Source organism: Sebastes umbrosus, chromosome 4, assembly GCF_015220745.1.
Source record: "Sebastes umbrosus isolate fSebUmb1 chromosome 4, fSebUmb1.pri, whole genome shotgun sequence".
NCBI classification, from domain to species: domain Eukaryota; kingdom Metazoa; phylum Chordata; class Actinopteri; order Perciformes; family Sebastidae; genus Sebastes; species Sebastes umbrosus.
The window spans coordinates 31,181,145-31,196,478 of NC_051272.1; the positions used below are offsets into that span (position 1 = coordinate 31,181,145).

A 15,334-nucleotide genomic window follows, 5' to 3' on the forward strand; every position below is an offset into this window, starting at 1 on the left:
TATACACGCGGAGACAGATGTCCACAATGCTGACTTGTTTATACGGTCGGGGATGGCGAGATGGGGGCAAACTAGGCAGTTTTCTCCCACATTAAGCTTGTGCTGCTCCCCTCCGTGTTTTTGTAGTAAGCCGAGTCTGGCTGCAGCAGTGAGAGGAAGATGGGACACAGAGCTTGAAGCGTAGGAGACAGAGATGACCCAAGGGATATCATACCGGCGCAGGTTGGTTTCATTAAACTCTGCTGCTGCATGTGTGTGTGTGTGTGTGTGTGTGTTAACTGTAAACTCAACAAGCCCAGGTAGCGATAGTATCTTGTCCCAGCCGACAGCGTGTTATTCCAGACGGGCCTGACAACGGCCCTGGGCGCTACTGGACAACCATAATTGTCTCCATCACTTAAGTCACTACTTATCCACATGGACAGTCTCCAGGAGCTGGTCGCGTACCAAGATGACCATTTTCACAAAGAAAATGATTCACCTGCTTAACTCTTATCTCTCGGCTCGTCATTATCGGAGGCAGGATCGAGGTGAATATGACGACGAGAGAGTATATGTCACAAATTTCGAAGCAGCTTGGGAGTATAAACATTGTAATTTTCCATCATCGCCGTCGTATCTGCCAGCAGAACTGGTATTTGGCCGAGTGAGGGTGAACAAAAACAACACTCGCTATCATCTCCCTGACAGGCACGTCCTATCAAAAATGTCATAGCTACATGTGAACTTTCCCACCGTGGAGAGATAAAATTCACTCCGAGTCAGAGAGGGAAGTGACATTAGATGTAGCAGTGTTTTTCCATATAGAAGTCTTGCTATGAAAGTCACTTCCTGTGGTTACGTAATATCTTCTAAAAAGGTGACATGCAAGGGCTGCAAGGGTGAGAGGGGCTAACCAGCTGAGTCAGGAAGACACAACATGGTGCGGGTCCCACTGAGTTGGTCTGAAAAACTGGTCGGGACCCTGTGGAATGTGTTATTGTGGGGGTGTATGCGTTGCCCCCTACATGCTTATAGATATACAAAGTGAAGACATAGCCACAACACTCGCTCCGGCTTAAATAAGAAAGCAAACTGTATATATATACATTAACCGCCCTCACCACATGTTCAGCTCAAATGTCTGCCTGTGACTTATTAGATAGCGGTTAAGCAAAATGAAGAGCAGAGACAGGAGTCGAGGAGTGGTTCCAGTGAACAGCTGCTTTCATTTCACTCTGTAAAATTCTATATAGAAGCCGCATCTGGAGATCAGGACCTGGCAGGATAAATATTTTAAAGGATTTCAAATATTTGATAGATAATTCTCGGGGATGTGATGGATCGAAGTGATGCGAGACCCCAGCAGACCCATCAGACCGGAGCTTCAAATGCGAGACAGGTGGATGTGATGCAAGCAAAACAGACAAAATAATAAATCTATCGTGCGATTCGTTTGGGGAAGGAGTCGTTGCTTTGTGTTACTGGAAACAGCATACCTGCGCCATATCATCCAAGCAGTTGAAGATGTACTTGCGGGCCTCCTTGGACTTGATCCCCGTCTCGCCCTCGTGGCCCTCTGGAGTCTGCGGGAGACAAGAAGCAGATGTTCCACTCAAATCCCATCACACTTCCCCCTCTGGAAACGCACTATTTACATTTGGCTCATTACAGCCTCTTGTTGTTGATGTGCAGCAGGACTCGGCTCGCCCTCCGAGCAACCCCGGGGTAGCACACAAACACTCATCTAGCAGCCGGGGAAGACGGGGGAGGCGGCACGCGGAGGCGCACGCTATATCACTGTGACAATATGCAGAATATAAAACCGCACATGCACGCTTCACACGAGCGCACATGGACACACATTTTCAGACACAAGTATAAACACGTGATTGTTTCTTTTTCAAGGGGATTTAAAAACGTACCCAAAACTAATCGGAGACGACTATAGCAAACCTCCTGACTGAACACATGATAGTTTTTAATTACAGTCAGCAAAGCGATGCAGCTGCTGTTGCGTGGAAACACATGGCAAGGTCAAATTAAAGCTGAGCAATCACTCTTCGGAGTGGAAAAAAAAAGCGGTCAGGATGCTTGACGTTTGATTTTCCACATAGCAAAGACACTAGAAAATCAAGAGGAGTTACAGCAGTGGTGTCAAGTGCAAGCTCGGTGTCTTCCCCACAATGCTGCTGTTAAGTCTTATCTCCAGGACCCCCTAAAGCCCATTTAGGTCATACAGTTTTCCAGAGAGTACTGAGACATTCTTGAATTTGAGCAAAAACATGACAAGGTTGCGCAACTTTTACCTGACAACTGCTAAAAGCCCATGGCTCGAGAGCATGTACATTATGCACTCTATGTCGCTATATGTCTTCAGTTAATGGGCAATTATCATCATCAGTGTTGTCAGTGTGGTATGTTGATGGGATTCATAAGAAATAAACAAACTTTGGAAAAAGGTCAATCCTATGGGCACAGGCGGAGCAGACACGCCACACCCTGCAGGAGGTGGATCAGTATTTGCAGTTCCACACAGTCAAGAACTCAGCAAGTAACAAAAGTTCAACTCAAGTTAATGAGGGTAAAAAAAGAAAAGGAGCGGACTTCCTTATTGAGTGGCCTACATGGAGGGACAGTGGGAGGGGTTAGAGCTGGATTCATCAGGCTGGGCTTCCATTTGACGAATCCTCTCACACAGATCCATTTTGCTCTCATTACCCTCTGAGTTTGTTTACAGTCAGCGCCGTCAATGCCTCACACAGAGGGTGTCAGAGTTTTGGGAGAATATTAATGCAGCCTGTTCGCACGACAAAGGCGTATGAAAGGCACGATAATGCGCAAGGTATTTAGCGTGCAATTACAACGTTTCATTTGTATGCCATGTAGTCTGTACTGACTGCAATGTAAACGCACCCACGTGAATATGCATCGCTCAGAGCTAGTGACGTAGAATAAATTATGGCGGGTGGGTGGGGATGTGGGTGGGTCCATGAAACACGGAAACCAGTGTTCGAGAGCGGTGTCTTGTTTTTGTAAGGCCCTGTTCAGACCTGGTATTAACATGAGTCCCGTATTCAACAAAGCCGTGTAATAATATTACAGACATTGCTGGCAAAAATATCACCTGCTCCTAGAAGGATGTTCTTGATGCTACCGGAGGGAGTTTGTGTGTTTGTGTGCATGCGTCTGTATCATTCAATCAGCCGTACCTTGAGTCTCCAGAGAGGATAGGTGGAGTCGGGGTCTCTGTTGAAGAACCTGGTGGTCTTTGTCCCCGCACTCAACAGATACTCTGCAGGTAGACCCTGTGTCTGAGAGATGTACCGGATCTGCAGGACAGAAGATGAAATCGGCATTAGAGACTTTTCGCATCATATGCATGATTGAACCATATTATGTTGTATTGAATTGGGGAGGACGGCGAACCCGTCCTACTGATGACAAAAAAAAAATGCCCCAAACTTTAGGATTGATGGTCTTTTTGGCAGATTGAAAATCTAGGCCGACATTAACTACTCCAGACTCATCTGGCTGCAATGTGCGTAGCACCCCAAACATGACCTCAGCTCGAGAGCCGTAGACTGATTTGAGACTTGTAAATGAGACACTTTGCTAAGTTTTTCGGGGGCTTGTGAAAAATCAGGCGAGCTTGTTCGGTGATGGAGCGCAACTCGCTCAAGGTTTTCCCACTGAGCCCTCGTCTGACTGATAGAGAAGGGGGGGGGGGGAATGCGGCGATGTCTTGCTCTGGAGCACAGGGGCTGCGCTAATTGGACAAGTGGCTCTGTGGCATCTGTTCAGATAAACAGGGAGGCTGCGCAAGAATCATCGGGGGCTGTCAGGGGGATAGGAGAAGCATCTCACCCTCCCAAACACACTCACGGAGAGAGAACACACACAAATGCACACATAACCGCCCTCAGATTCATGGGTATGCGAGCGCCCAGATGCACACAATCATTGTTGCTAAGAGGTCAGGAAGACGGTTTTGGAGGTTCCAAGCATCCATTATGTGTTACCTGATCGTACTCTGAGGCTCCAGGGTAGAGGGGCCATCCCAGGAAGAGCTCGGCTATCACGCAGCCCAGGGACCACATGTCTATGGCCTCGCAGAACGGCAGGCCCAGGATGATCTCCGGAGCCCTGTGGGTAGAGGAAACACACATACATTGTTAGACATAAATGTATGAGACCATACTGAGCAGAGCTGGAGCTGTAACAGGATTCTGCTGTGACCGACTCAGAAAAATGAGACATGCTATTATAACTGTGACATGACTGCTTTGCCATTTTCAATATAAAGTCATATCTGCAAAGGCACGGCGAGGAGCTTCTTTTCACACTTTTCTTTGAGCTTATGGAGGGCAGCCCAGTCTGGTACGCACGGGGTCAGAAGAGGAAATAATCAACGTCGCATATGAAGGAGTGAGCTGGAGACGGTCCACAAATTTATATTAACATTCCCGAAGCCAACGAGATCTAATTAGACAACACAGAAGTAGGGCTGACCCGGATGCTTCGAAGCTTCGTCCGTTGCCATGGTAATCAACCTCAAAATCACTTTTCGAATGCTTAGTTTTAAAAAAATATATATATATTATTTATGTATAAGTATGTAATAATAATGTATAAATCCCCAAATGGCCCATGAAATAAGGAATAATCCCACAAAATAATTCATTATCATTCTGTGTGGAGTTTGCATGTTCTCCCGTGTCAGCATGGGTTTTCTCCGGGTTCTCCGGTTTCCTCCCACAGTCCAAAGACATGCAGGTCAAGTTCATCGTTGACTCTAAATTGCCCGTAGGTGTGAATGTGAGTGTGAATGGTTTTCTGTCTCTATGTGTCAGCCCTGTAATAGTCTGGCGACCTGTCCAGGTTTTACCCCGCCTTCGCCCCAATGCCAGCTGGGATCGGCTCCAGCCTCCCCGCGACCCTCAATAGGATAAGCGGTTACAGATAAATGGAGTAAATGGTAAATGGAGTTGCATTTATATAGCGCTTTTCTAGTCTTCCGACCGCTCAAAGCGCCTTACACTACATGTCAGCATTCACCCATTCACACACACATTCATACACTGATGGCAGATGCTGCCATGCAAGGTGCCAACTTTGCCCATCAGGATCTAATCTCCGTACTCCATACTCCATACTCCTTACTCATTCACACACCGATGGCTATGCCTTCGGGAGCAATTTAGGGTTAAGTGTTATGCTCAAGGACATATCGTCATGTGACCGGAGGAGCTGGGTATCGAACCACCGACCCTCCGATTGGTGGACGACCTGCTCTACCTTCTGAGCCACAGCCGCCATTATAATGGTTGTATAGTTATTCACAGATGGATATCGCTTTATGCTGTGTGTAGAGTTGCGTGTGTGTACAGTAGTGTAGCAGCAGCTGTCCTAGCCACTGAAACAGGAGGAGATGGAGACAGACGGAAGAACATGCCCGCCTGTAGCGCTGCTCCGTGAAGCTTCGAATACGTATATTTGTGACCAAATCTTCGAAGCCCAATAAGTGGTATTCCGGACAGCCCCACACAGAAGTACACATTTTGTATTGCACGCAAACACACATTTGCCAGACAGACAATCGATCCATCAATCTTCGTCTGAAGGCTACGTTATGTTATCTTAACATTGATCACTCCATGTAGCCTTGTAGGGTGTTCCTTTTTCATATCACGTGTCTAGGCAGTTTCCAAGGTGCCACATTGCAAGATAACTGATAGATAAGCGTGCAGGAGCACCAATCGCTGAGCCCCATCTCTGGTAGGACCACGGAGTACCACGGTCCATGGCCACGAAGCAATGTGGAAGCAATTACGCCAAGAAAATACAAGCAACATCAATGTTTTGTAGAGCGAAGCTTTTAGTAGGTTGCATTTCAGACAATAATGCCAGTGCTTAATTCCTGAACACTGGCTTTTCCCAGTCACACAGTGATCCCCACAGAGATCATTTCAGTGGAAGAGGAGATAAATATCTATGATTTGATAAAAAAAAGAGAAACATTGCTTCGGTTATTTGAGCAGCTCTGCAGTCCAAGACAATTGCCAACTTCCATTCAACATGTTTTATATCCTGTCAGAAAGACTAATGCGCTTCTTGTGAGCTCACGTCTCTGATGGGGCTTAAAATAACCAGGAACACAGTGACTCCGCTCTCGAACAATCCAAAGCCCTTTTCAAGTGGGTTTCTGGCCATCATCAACATATGGCGGGGACGTTTCTGGTCCAACATGTTACCTACTGGTGAAATCTAGTCACTCTATCACTATAAATCTGAAACAAATCCTTCTTTATCTATTAGTAACATATCAACAGCATGACACACAGATCACAGGATCTCGGAAAGTTTCTCATTCATGGCCGAGATCACAATGTTGATTGCCGTGGCCATGGTAACCAGGCTAGCGCTCCCCCCTAAGCCTTGGCGGGCTCTGGCAGGGTTTCGGTCGCAGAGGGGGCCTGGCCTCGGTCCCGATGGAACTGTAGGTACCAGGGAAACAGAGAATGTGGAAAACAGCATGGGGGGACGCTATAGGACTTTATACGCCTGTAGGGAGGGGGGGGAGTGGTCCAAGGGCAGCTGGGGGGGGGTTTGGAGGAGAATGAATGAACATACCTCACATACTTAAAAGCTAATTTCCAACTGTAGCTCCCTGCCCCTCTATTCACTGCTCGCTGACAAAAAAAAATGAAAAGAGGGCACAGGCGATTCATTGTATACTGAGATGTGTCTAATATAGAAAGGCAGAAGACGCCACGAAGACAGACGATGAGATAAGAGAAACAAAAAACCAGAACGAGAGAGTTCAAGAGAGGCAGAGACACAAATAAAGCAAATGAGGGGGAGGGAGCGGTGAGGAGCTCCTGTCACAGAAGGTGGTTATTGGGGTCTCGAGGGCAGCGGTGGAACAGACACCAAGACAACACTCTAGCAACAGTATCTCAGGGCACCGTTACAAAGACACCTTCGCACACAATGAGCCCAGACGTCTATCAAGGGGCTGCCAAAGAGGCATAAAGGAGCCTGCTACGAGGCGATAGATAGCATGAGGGAACAGCGAGGTCTGGGGAGTGAAGAGATGGAGACGCCATGCAGGACCTGGGTCAGCGTGATCCTCCTCTAAGAGCCTGCTAGAATGGCTGGACTTTCACTGTGGACATAAGGGAGAGGGAACAGCTGCACGCACATGTGGACAGGTAGAACACCACACAGAGAGGCGAGCTCGCTAGAAAAGTTTAGGGGTTTAAGAAAATATCGATACACAGGGGTTACCCTCTAAAACAATCCGACAGCCTGCCGGCGGACCCGGACACTATTCTGTCTCTTTTGGAGGTTGTAGCTGACGCATTTTTAAGGCTATAGTGAAGGTCCTGATATCATATCAAACTAGAAAACCTATGTAATCCTAAATAACGCTACGAAGTTACACAAAATTCTGGCGAGGAAAAACTGGCATGTCCATTTTCAAAGGGATGTGACAAACAATGTAAGGTGGTCGCGCACATCAAAAAAACGTAGTGCTGGACCGGTAGAAGACAGCAATGAAAAACGTAGAAGAAGGTCGGCACACTGCAGCTCCCTTTAAGTACAATTTAGTGGCACATCTTAGTTAGTAAGTGACGTTTTGAGGACACTGACTCCAGTTATAGCTGTTGTTTCCACCCTCGTTTTATATCCATGGGCTCATTTGTATAGATTCCTGCTCCTATATATGTTTGAGGTACATCCTGTTTTTGTTTTTTTATATAGAGGCGCCTCTATTTAATTCTAGCCAATTAGAAAGTATGACAGCCATGGGCTTGATGTTATTCTTATGAGCTGAGAGGTACATTACGTTTGATTACATGTGGAATACTTGGGTCACTGGCGGTATCATGTGACTATCATGTGACCGAGCTCAAGATATGTGAATGAAAATGGGTTCTATGGATATCTACGAGTCTCCCCATTTACATCACTTTATGATAATCACATGCAGTTTGGGGCAAGTCATAGTCAAGTCAGCACACTGACACACTGACAGCTGTTGTTGCCTGTTGGGCTGCAGTTTGCCATGTTATGATTTGAGCATATTTTTTATGCTAAATGCAGTACCTGTGAGGGTTTCTGGACAATATTTGTCATTGTTTTGTTCATTTGTTTTGATGTCAGATTAATTTGTGATTAATCGCAATTAAATATTTGAATCGATTGATAGCCATCTAAATATATACCGCTTTATTTGTGCGAGTACGAGTTTTCCAAAAAACTCATCTGACTTTGAGAAACCCAAAATCTGTACAAGCCATTGCAAGCTGCAAAAAGGCAGAGGCTGTTCTCACAACATGAGGCTGTTTTTTGACTCGGCTCGACTGCGAGGAAATTCTTCCCATCAAAACGCATTGTGGAGATGAAAGCCACAGGAAACTCTTTCATCAGATGGTCCTCCAGATCACTGTGACTCCAGCGGACACATGCAGACCCCAGGACCTTCAACTTTTTAACAGAGACACTGAACTAAGTCGCTTCAAACACCAGGCAGTCACCACCGTGGTATGTAATTCATACTGGCTCACAAACAGGCCAAAAACTGACCCCAGTGCCACATTTGATGTAAAGAAAGATGGCTTTCATAACTTCAACAGATTTCATTAGAGCAAGAATTAGTATTCAGCTGTAGAGCAACGTTTCTATGCATGTGTATATAGCTGTGCGCCGTGACCACATGGACTTTGCCCTTGTGTGTGATGGAGAGATTTGCTAGTGTTGATGTTTTGCTTGGATCCATTTCAGCTTGAGCCTTCCTGGGTTATGCTCCAGTGCTCCACTTTGGCTGTTCTCATGGCTCCTCTGCCTCTCACAGAAAGCTCCTCCCGTTCAGCAAAAGTCAGACAGCGAGAGAGAGAGAGAGAGAGAGAGAGAGAGAGAGAGAGAGAGAGAGAGAGAGAGAGAGAGAGAGAGAGAGAGAGGAAGGAAGAGAGAGAGGGAGTAACGTCGTTGCTCATGATATGAAACCACAAATGCAAATCTGCCCCTACCAATGCGCCGCTGCCATCGCATGCAAAGCGCCCCACAGCTGCTGCTGCTGATGCAGGCCTTTCACTGGCAGTGATAAACAGCACACACATCTGCGCAGCTCACAAACCTTGCTCCTTTCCTGTCCCCCCTTTTCCTTCCTAAGGTGGCAGAGCACATGAGATTGACAATTTATGCAGATATTCTGTTTTTGATGCTAAATAGGATGTCATGGTTAATCCCTAGTGAAGGTGAAATCAGCACACGAGCAGCCAGGTGTTTAGTGGGCACATTTTTGTTTTTTGACTGTTCGGTTAACAGAATTCTGAAGTATTTCAAAATTTAAAGCAGCAGTGGGTAGAATTGGAGCAAATACGATAAAAAAAAGTTATTTTTATAAAACGGTCGCTATATCCTGACAGTAATGCATGAGACAGGTGAAATTAAAAAAATGATGTGCCTCTGTGTCCTCTGGTGCTCCTAATGGCATCTGCAAGATTTCACAGATTGGAGGAAAACAACCAATCAGAGCCGAGTTGGAGCCTGCCATCTCTGAGCAGCTGTCAATCACTCGCAGACTCTGATCAGACTTCAGAAACATCTTGTAGTGTACTGTTTAGCTGTAAAATGAAAGAAAGTTTGTGACCCAGCAGCCATGTTGCGATCAGTTGAGGAAATACCAAGCACCACCCACCAGCCGCAGCAAACTTTCTCATTTTACAGCTAAACAATACATTACAAGATGTTTCTGAAAACATTTTACAAGAGAAATAGGCATTACAGTAACAGAATATTGATTCATATTTGATCAGCGCTGCCTAATTGGACCGTTTTATCAGAATTCGCGAGTGATTGACAGCTGCCTCCGTTGAATGAACAGCCAATAGGAACGCTCTCTCTCTGAAATGACCTGTGATTGGCCAAAGTGTCCCGCCACGAGCTAGATTAAAGCCTGAAAACAGAGCCATGAGGAGGTGGAGAAGTATAGTTTTCTCTCAGAACTCTTGAATTACAATATCCTGAAAGGTTATTATGGATTTTTTTGCCCAATGATGCTAAAAAATATTCTGCATACTGCAGGTTAAACAGAATTCTGGGGTATTTCAAGACTTAACTAAAGCACTTAAAAACAAAAAAGACACCAGAAGAATGATATCTTACTCTAAGCTAATAAGTAATTACTGTTTTGTCTATCAATGTCTCTTTGTGGGTCAAAGACTGAACATGCTCGGGGCTCTGTGAGGCTGTACTTACTGTATGTACAGCAGGTCTTTTAGATGAATTTTAATTTGAAGGTATTTGGTGAAAAACATCTAATTCAAATTTTGACCTGGTAACGTAAGACGATCATCAAAGTTACTACAAACTGTCCTGAAGTGGACATGACCAAATTTCATGGCAATCCATCCAATAGTCACAGTTAGCCACAAATGTGAACCTCATGGTGGTACTAGAGGAAAATCAGGGGGATCACGTTGCCATTCAACTAAAGAGCCCACATCACTATAGCGTGGCTAAAAACGTCATTCTTGCCACCTGGTAATCTCTAAAAATCGAGGTGCTTGGATGTACCATCTGAGCGAGCTACATTCAGCTGACATTGCCAATTTATCACCCTTTAAGCTGTGCCCCACCTAGCCCATCTCCAGTTGGCATGGCTACCGCAGTCGGTGCCTCTCGGAGGGTGGTGGTGAGCTCCTCGCTGCAGACCATGGATGTCAAATAGAGTACAGACGGTGTGCAAACCAACTGGCTAGCCAGAGGCTTTCTCTGGATCTCAATGGGGACCCAACTGCATGAGAGGCCTCAGTGTTCGGGCTAGTGGCTCCGACAGCACTGGCCCTTGACAAAAGAAGGAGGGAGGGTAAGATGGAGAGAGGGAGGGAGGGAGAGAGTCTGCATGCTGACATCCTCCCAGCTGGCCTGGTCATTGATGAGATCCCAGTCCCCTTGGGAGCCAGAGATGGCACGACTCATGAATGGAGCCTTTCTTCTGCCACCCCAGCCCACCCCCCGACACCTCAGCCCCTTCACCCACCCCCCCTCTGCCAGCGCGGCCAACCCCTACACCTCACCCAGCCTCCCCCCTCCGTACAACCCCTGTGCCAGCAAAACCCCCTTCAAACCCCTCAAACTAGGGCGCTGCCGAGGCCAGGCTACAGCGCTCCCTCCCCACTCGCCTGTCCGCCCTCTGCTCTGCTGAACCGTGCCTGCGCTTGGCTGGCCTGCCAGCGCCCACACACACACACATAAACACACATGCGGACACACTGGCGCTGACACGCACACACAGCTGACATCACAGGCTGTGTGCATGTCAGGATGTATCCATCAGGCTGACCTTCCCTTAGCTTGGCTCCAGACGGGAGACTGATGGATCCCTGGAACCCTGCAGCATTTACACACACATATAAACACACAACACACACACACACACACACACACACAGGGGTCAGCCAGTCTATGGTAATGGGTTTGATCTCTTTCCTTTCTGTTTCAAAGACTTTCTCATTGGCCTTTATGCAACTACGTTTTATTCAATAGGCAGGCAGCTATACGTAAAGAGCAGCATGTATACTGGAGGTAGATAAGATCTTATACTGGGTATGTTGAGAGCACTGTTATGACATGCTGGTTTGGGAGAGAGATAGCCGTCCGGTGCTAAAAGGAAAAAACACTTCATGAGAAAAGAGCCTGCCATTAACTTTTCTCCCCTCTATCTCCTTCCCTTCTTTCCCTTTCCTCCCGTCTCTTTGCCTCTTCCCCTCTCTCCATCCCACGCTTTGCCCTTGCCTAATGTAAAAGGCTCAGGCATGGCGCTGTGAATGACTCCCTTCCTCCCCCGGGGTGCTCATCTACATATTCATGCCCTCAAAAGTTCCCTCCACAGCCTCTTTGAAGATGCACCATAGAGAAACACTTTTCTAGATATATTGCATGGTGGTCGCTGACTGTGAAATCAATGTGCAGAGCTACATCCCCTACCGCGCACCTGTGGCTCACAGGAGCCCGCCCCAACCCAAGACACACACACACACACACACATGCATATACACTATACCTCTCCAACCGCTCCACCTGCTGCTCCCATCACATCAGAAATTGCCGCACAGCGCACAAGCCAGGCATTGCAGTACTCATGTAAATGCACATTTTATGTAGACAGTAGATTGCATTTAAATGTAGAGACTGGGTGTTCCGGGTGGTTTCAGGGGTGGAAAGGAGGGGGTGGGGGGGGTATCTGGACAAGGTGAAGTTTTTCACAGAGTCCTTGAGAAATGTTGTCTCACTCTCTTAGCAGGGGCGACATTCCTGGTGCTCAAGGTCCTGAAAACAGGCCTCCCTCTCTCTTTTTTTCCCCTCACTCTCAGAAAAAAGGCGCAGTGAAAGCGCTGACGAGGCTGTCACTGTTTTACCTGTTAAAGTATTAGCATTCCCTGTTGCTCTAGCAATGCATTACAACAAGGCACATGAAAGCCTATAGAAGGTAAGGGGTCGACATCCAAAGATTTGGGACTGTTGATAATGCGAAAAGCAACAGGGAGACTTACAGACACATATTAGCAACCTCCATGGACGGATTACTGGGCACAGGCCCATGCAGGGGCCAAACAGGTTAGGGAGCCCCTGGGCCACAGCTTCTTGTTTGAAGTTACTGCTCACATTTCTTGTTGGGAAGTCATGAAGAGATGCAAAACAACCAAAAAGAGAGACAAAAAAACAACTACAGAGACATGCAAAACAACCAAAAAGAGATGCAAAACGACTACAAAAAGATGCAAAATTACCAAAAAGAGTCGCAAAACGACTACAAAGAGATGCAAAATTACCAAAAAGAGAGGCAAAACAACTACAAAGAGATGCAAAATGACCAAAAAGAGACGAAAAACGACTACAAAGAAGCAAAAAACAATTACAAAGAGATGTAAAATGACTACAAAGAGACACAAAACGACTACAGAGAGATGCAAAACAACCACAGATGCAAAATGACTAGAAAGAGATGCAAAATGACCAAAAAGAGACGCAAAATGACTACAAAGAGATGCAAAATGACCAAAAAGAGACACAAAATGACTACGAAGAGACGCAAAACGACTACAAGGCAATGCAAAATGACTACAAAGCGATGCAAAATGACTACAAAGAGATTCAAAATGACCACAGAGAGATGTAAAACGACTACAGAGATGCAAAACGACCAAAAAGAGATGCGAAATGACTACAAAGAGATACAAAATGACCAAAATGAGAGGCAAAATGACCAAAAAGTGAAGCAAAATCACTACAGAGAGATGCAAAACGACCAAAAAGAGAATCAAAATAACTACAAATACAAGCAAAACCACCAAAAAGAGACACAAAACGACCAAAAAGAGATGCAAAATTACTACCAAGAGACACAAAACAAACTATAAAGATGCAAAATGACCAAAAAGGGACACAAAACGACTACAAAGAGATGCAAAACAACTCTCTTTGAATCGGTGGCTCTTATTCTTATGTAGGAGGGGTGGCGGCCCTTTACATGTCTGTGCCCAGAGGCCCATTGTCTAATAATCTGTCCATGGTAACCTCAACTTCAACAGAAGTGAGAAGTTGTGTTGGGATACATTCTCTCACATGGCATCACCCGATGGCATTACACGCAAGCTGTTTTTTTTTCAAATGGGGCTGTGTTCATAGCAGCATTAGATAACATATCAGATTTACAGTTAGGTAACCGAGAACATCAAACACATGTTTTATTGGCCTGCTATGGAGACTTTCTCTCCCCTTGGAGAAGCACTGTAGTACCCTCTTCCACCCGCCCTCTCTCTCTCTTTCTTCTCCCTCTGCTCGCAAAGCTTCCATTAGCAACGCTAACAACTACAAAAACCAAACAATGAGCGCAGCTACAGCGCCGCAGCCCAGTTGTTCGCTGAGACGTGTGTGCAGCGCTTCATCGTTCCCGACTGGTAATTACCTCTTTCCTGTGGTTATTATTATTCTCCGGCATGCTGCTGATCCTATAAGTAATACATCTCATTTCCACCTGAAGCCAGCGGGCTGTCCACACAGTCCACCCTGCAGCACCCTCTATACCCCCAACTATACCCCATCGCCTGGTGCAGGGGTCAAAGGGACGGACCTCTTTCAACTAGGTGGAGGTGGAGGTGGAGGGAGAAATGACAGAAAGGAGATGAGGCAGGGAAAGACGGAGAGGGTGGAGTGGGCACAACAACTGGAAGATGGATGCCCTCTCGATCAACACCCACCCACCCACACACACAACCACACATTCTGTCCCTTCTGCCTCTCTTGTCAAAGGGAAGAGTGCCGGGAAGGATTTGCGATCGGTAAATGATGGGTATCTGTCATACAGTGATGCTCTCGGGCACAGCAGACAGCCTGGAGAGAGGATGTAGGGGCGCAAACAGGGAGCCTCAAGTCTCTCCAGCCCTATTAGGGTAGTAGACTGACAGTCAGACAGTATTAGGCCAGTCTACCAGCCACTGGCCATACACTGACCCAACCCTCAGGCATGTGCAGCTCTGCTCCATGAAAATCACACTTTTAGTGGAAACAATAACTTGAAAATGGATAATTGATATCACATCCTGGCAAAAAAAAAAGTATATTTCAGAAGAGAAAAGTGTGACACGTTTCTTGGAAAGTATTAAAACGCCGCCGTTGACCCCTTCAGAATGATGCCATCGCACCCTCATTCTCTGTTTAGTCTCCACTCCCCACTGTAAACAAGCCCGGAGGAAATATGTGGGTCACACGGAGAGCCGGCTAGAAGAGGGTGAAGCCGAACTAAAGGCAGAAATGCAGACAGACGATAACACATTCTAACATGCAGTCAGTCAGTCAACCAGCCTAACCAGCTGGCAGGCCTGTCACTGCGGCGGAGACGCTCACCAAAACGGACAGGGAAGCAGCAAGACGCACACTCCGTGGACGGGGCGCAGGCGGTCAGTCAGGCAGATGAGATTGTGTCCGCTCGTGGCGGAGAGATGCTTAAAACCGAAGCCTTGATTAGAGTGTACAAGGGATTCAGTGAGCTAAAGACTTTTCCTCGACTTCAATCAGTCCAGCACAGAGCAGGGCAGCCCAGGCCCCAAACTGCAAAATAGACTGTATATATATAGTATAACGTAATATTCCATCTCAGTCGAAAAGCCCAGCATGACAGTTGTATAAACTGCTGGCCAAACCAATCACAATCTCATCTGCTTGCTTTGACTGACTGTCTGTCTGTGTGCCTCTCTTGTGGTTCGTCTGTATTTTTATGCTGTCTGCTTGATGGGCATTATTGTCGTTTTTATTGTCTAGTTTTCCTCCAGCAGTTGCTTTAGTC

The 15,334-nt window shown here is 46.5% G+C and overlaps 1 protein-coding gene and 1 long non-coding RNA gene across 5 annotated transcripts in view; one reads left to right on the forward strand and one right to left on the reverse strand.

The window, feature by feature from the left end:
• The window catches only part of hipk2 (homeodomain interacting protein kinase 2), an 85,744-nt gene that overhangs the window by 21,652 nt on the left and 48,758 nt on the right, over positions 1–15,334 (reverse strand). For all 4 annotated transcript variants that reach the window (XM_037766701.1, XM_037766698.1, XM_037766699.1 and 1 more), the window contains exons 3-5: positions 4,002–4,125; positions 3,192–3,311; positions 1,479–1,565 (exon numbers count right to left, since the gene is read on the reverse strand). In XM_037766701.1, the coding sequence (XP_037622629.1) occupies positions 1,479–1,565; positions 3,192–3,311; positions 4,002–4,125 (331 nt within the window). The remainder of the gene's footprint in view (positions 1–1,478; positions 1,566–3,191; positions 3,312–4,001; positions 4,126–15,334) is intronic.
• The window catches only part of LOC119486544, a 29,267-nt gene that overhangs the window by 1,806 nt on the left and 12,127 nt on the right, over positions 1–15,334 (forward strand). The gene's annotated exons all lie outside the window — the stretch shown is intronic.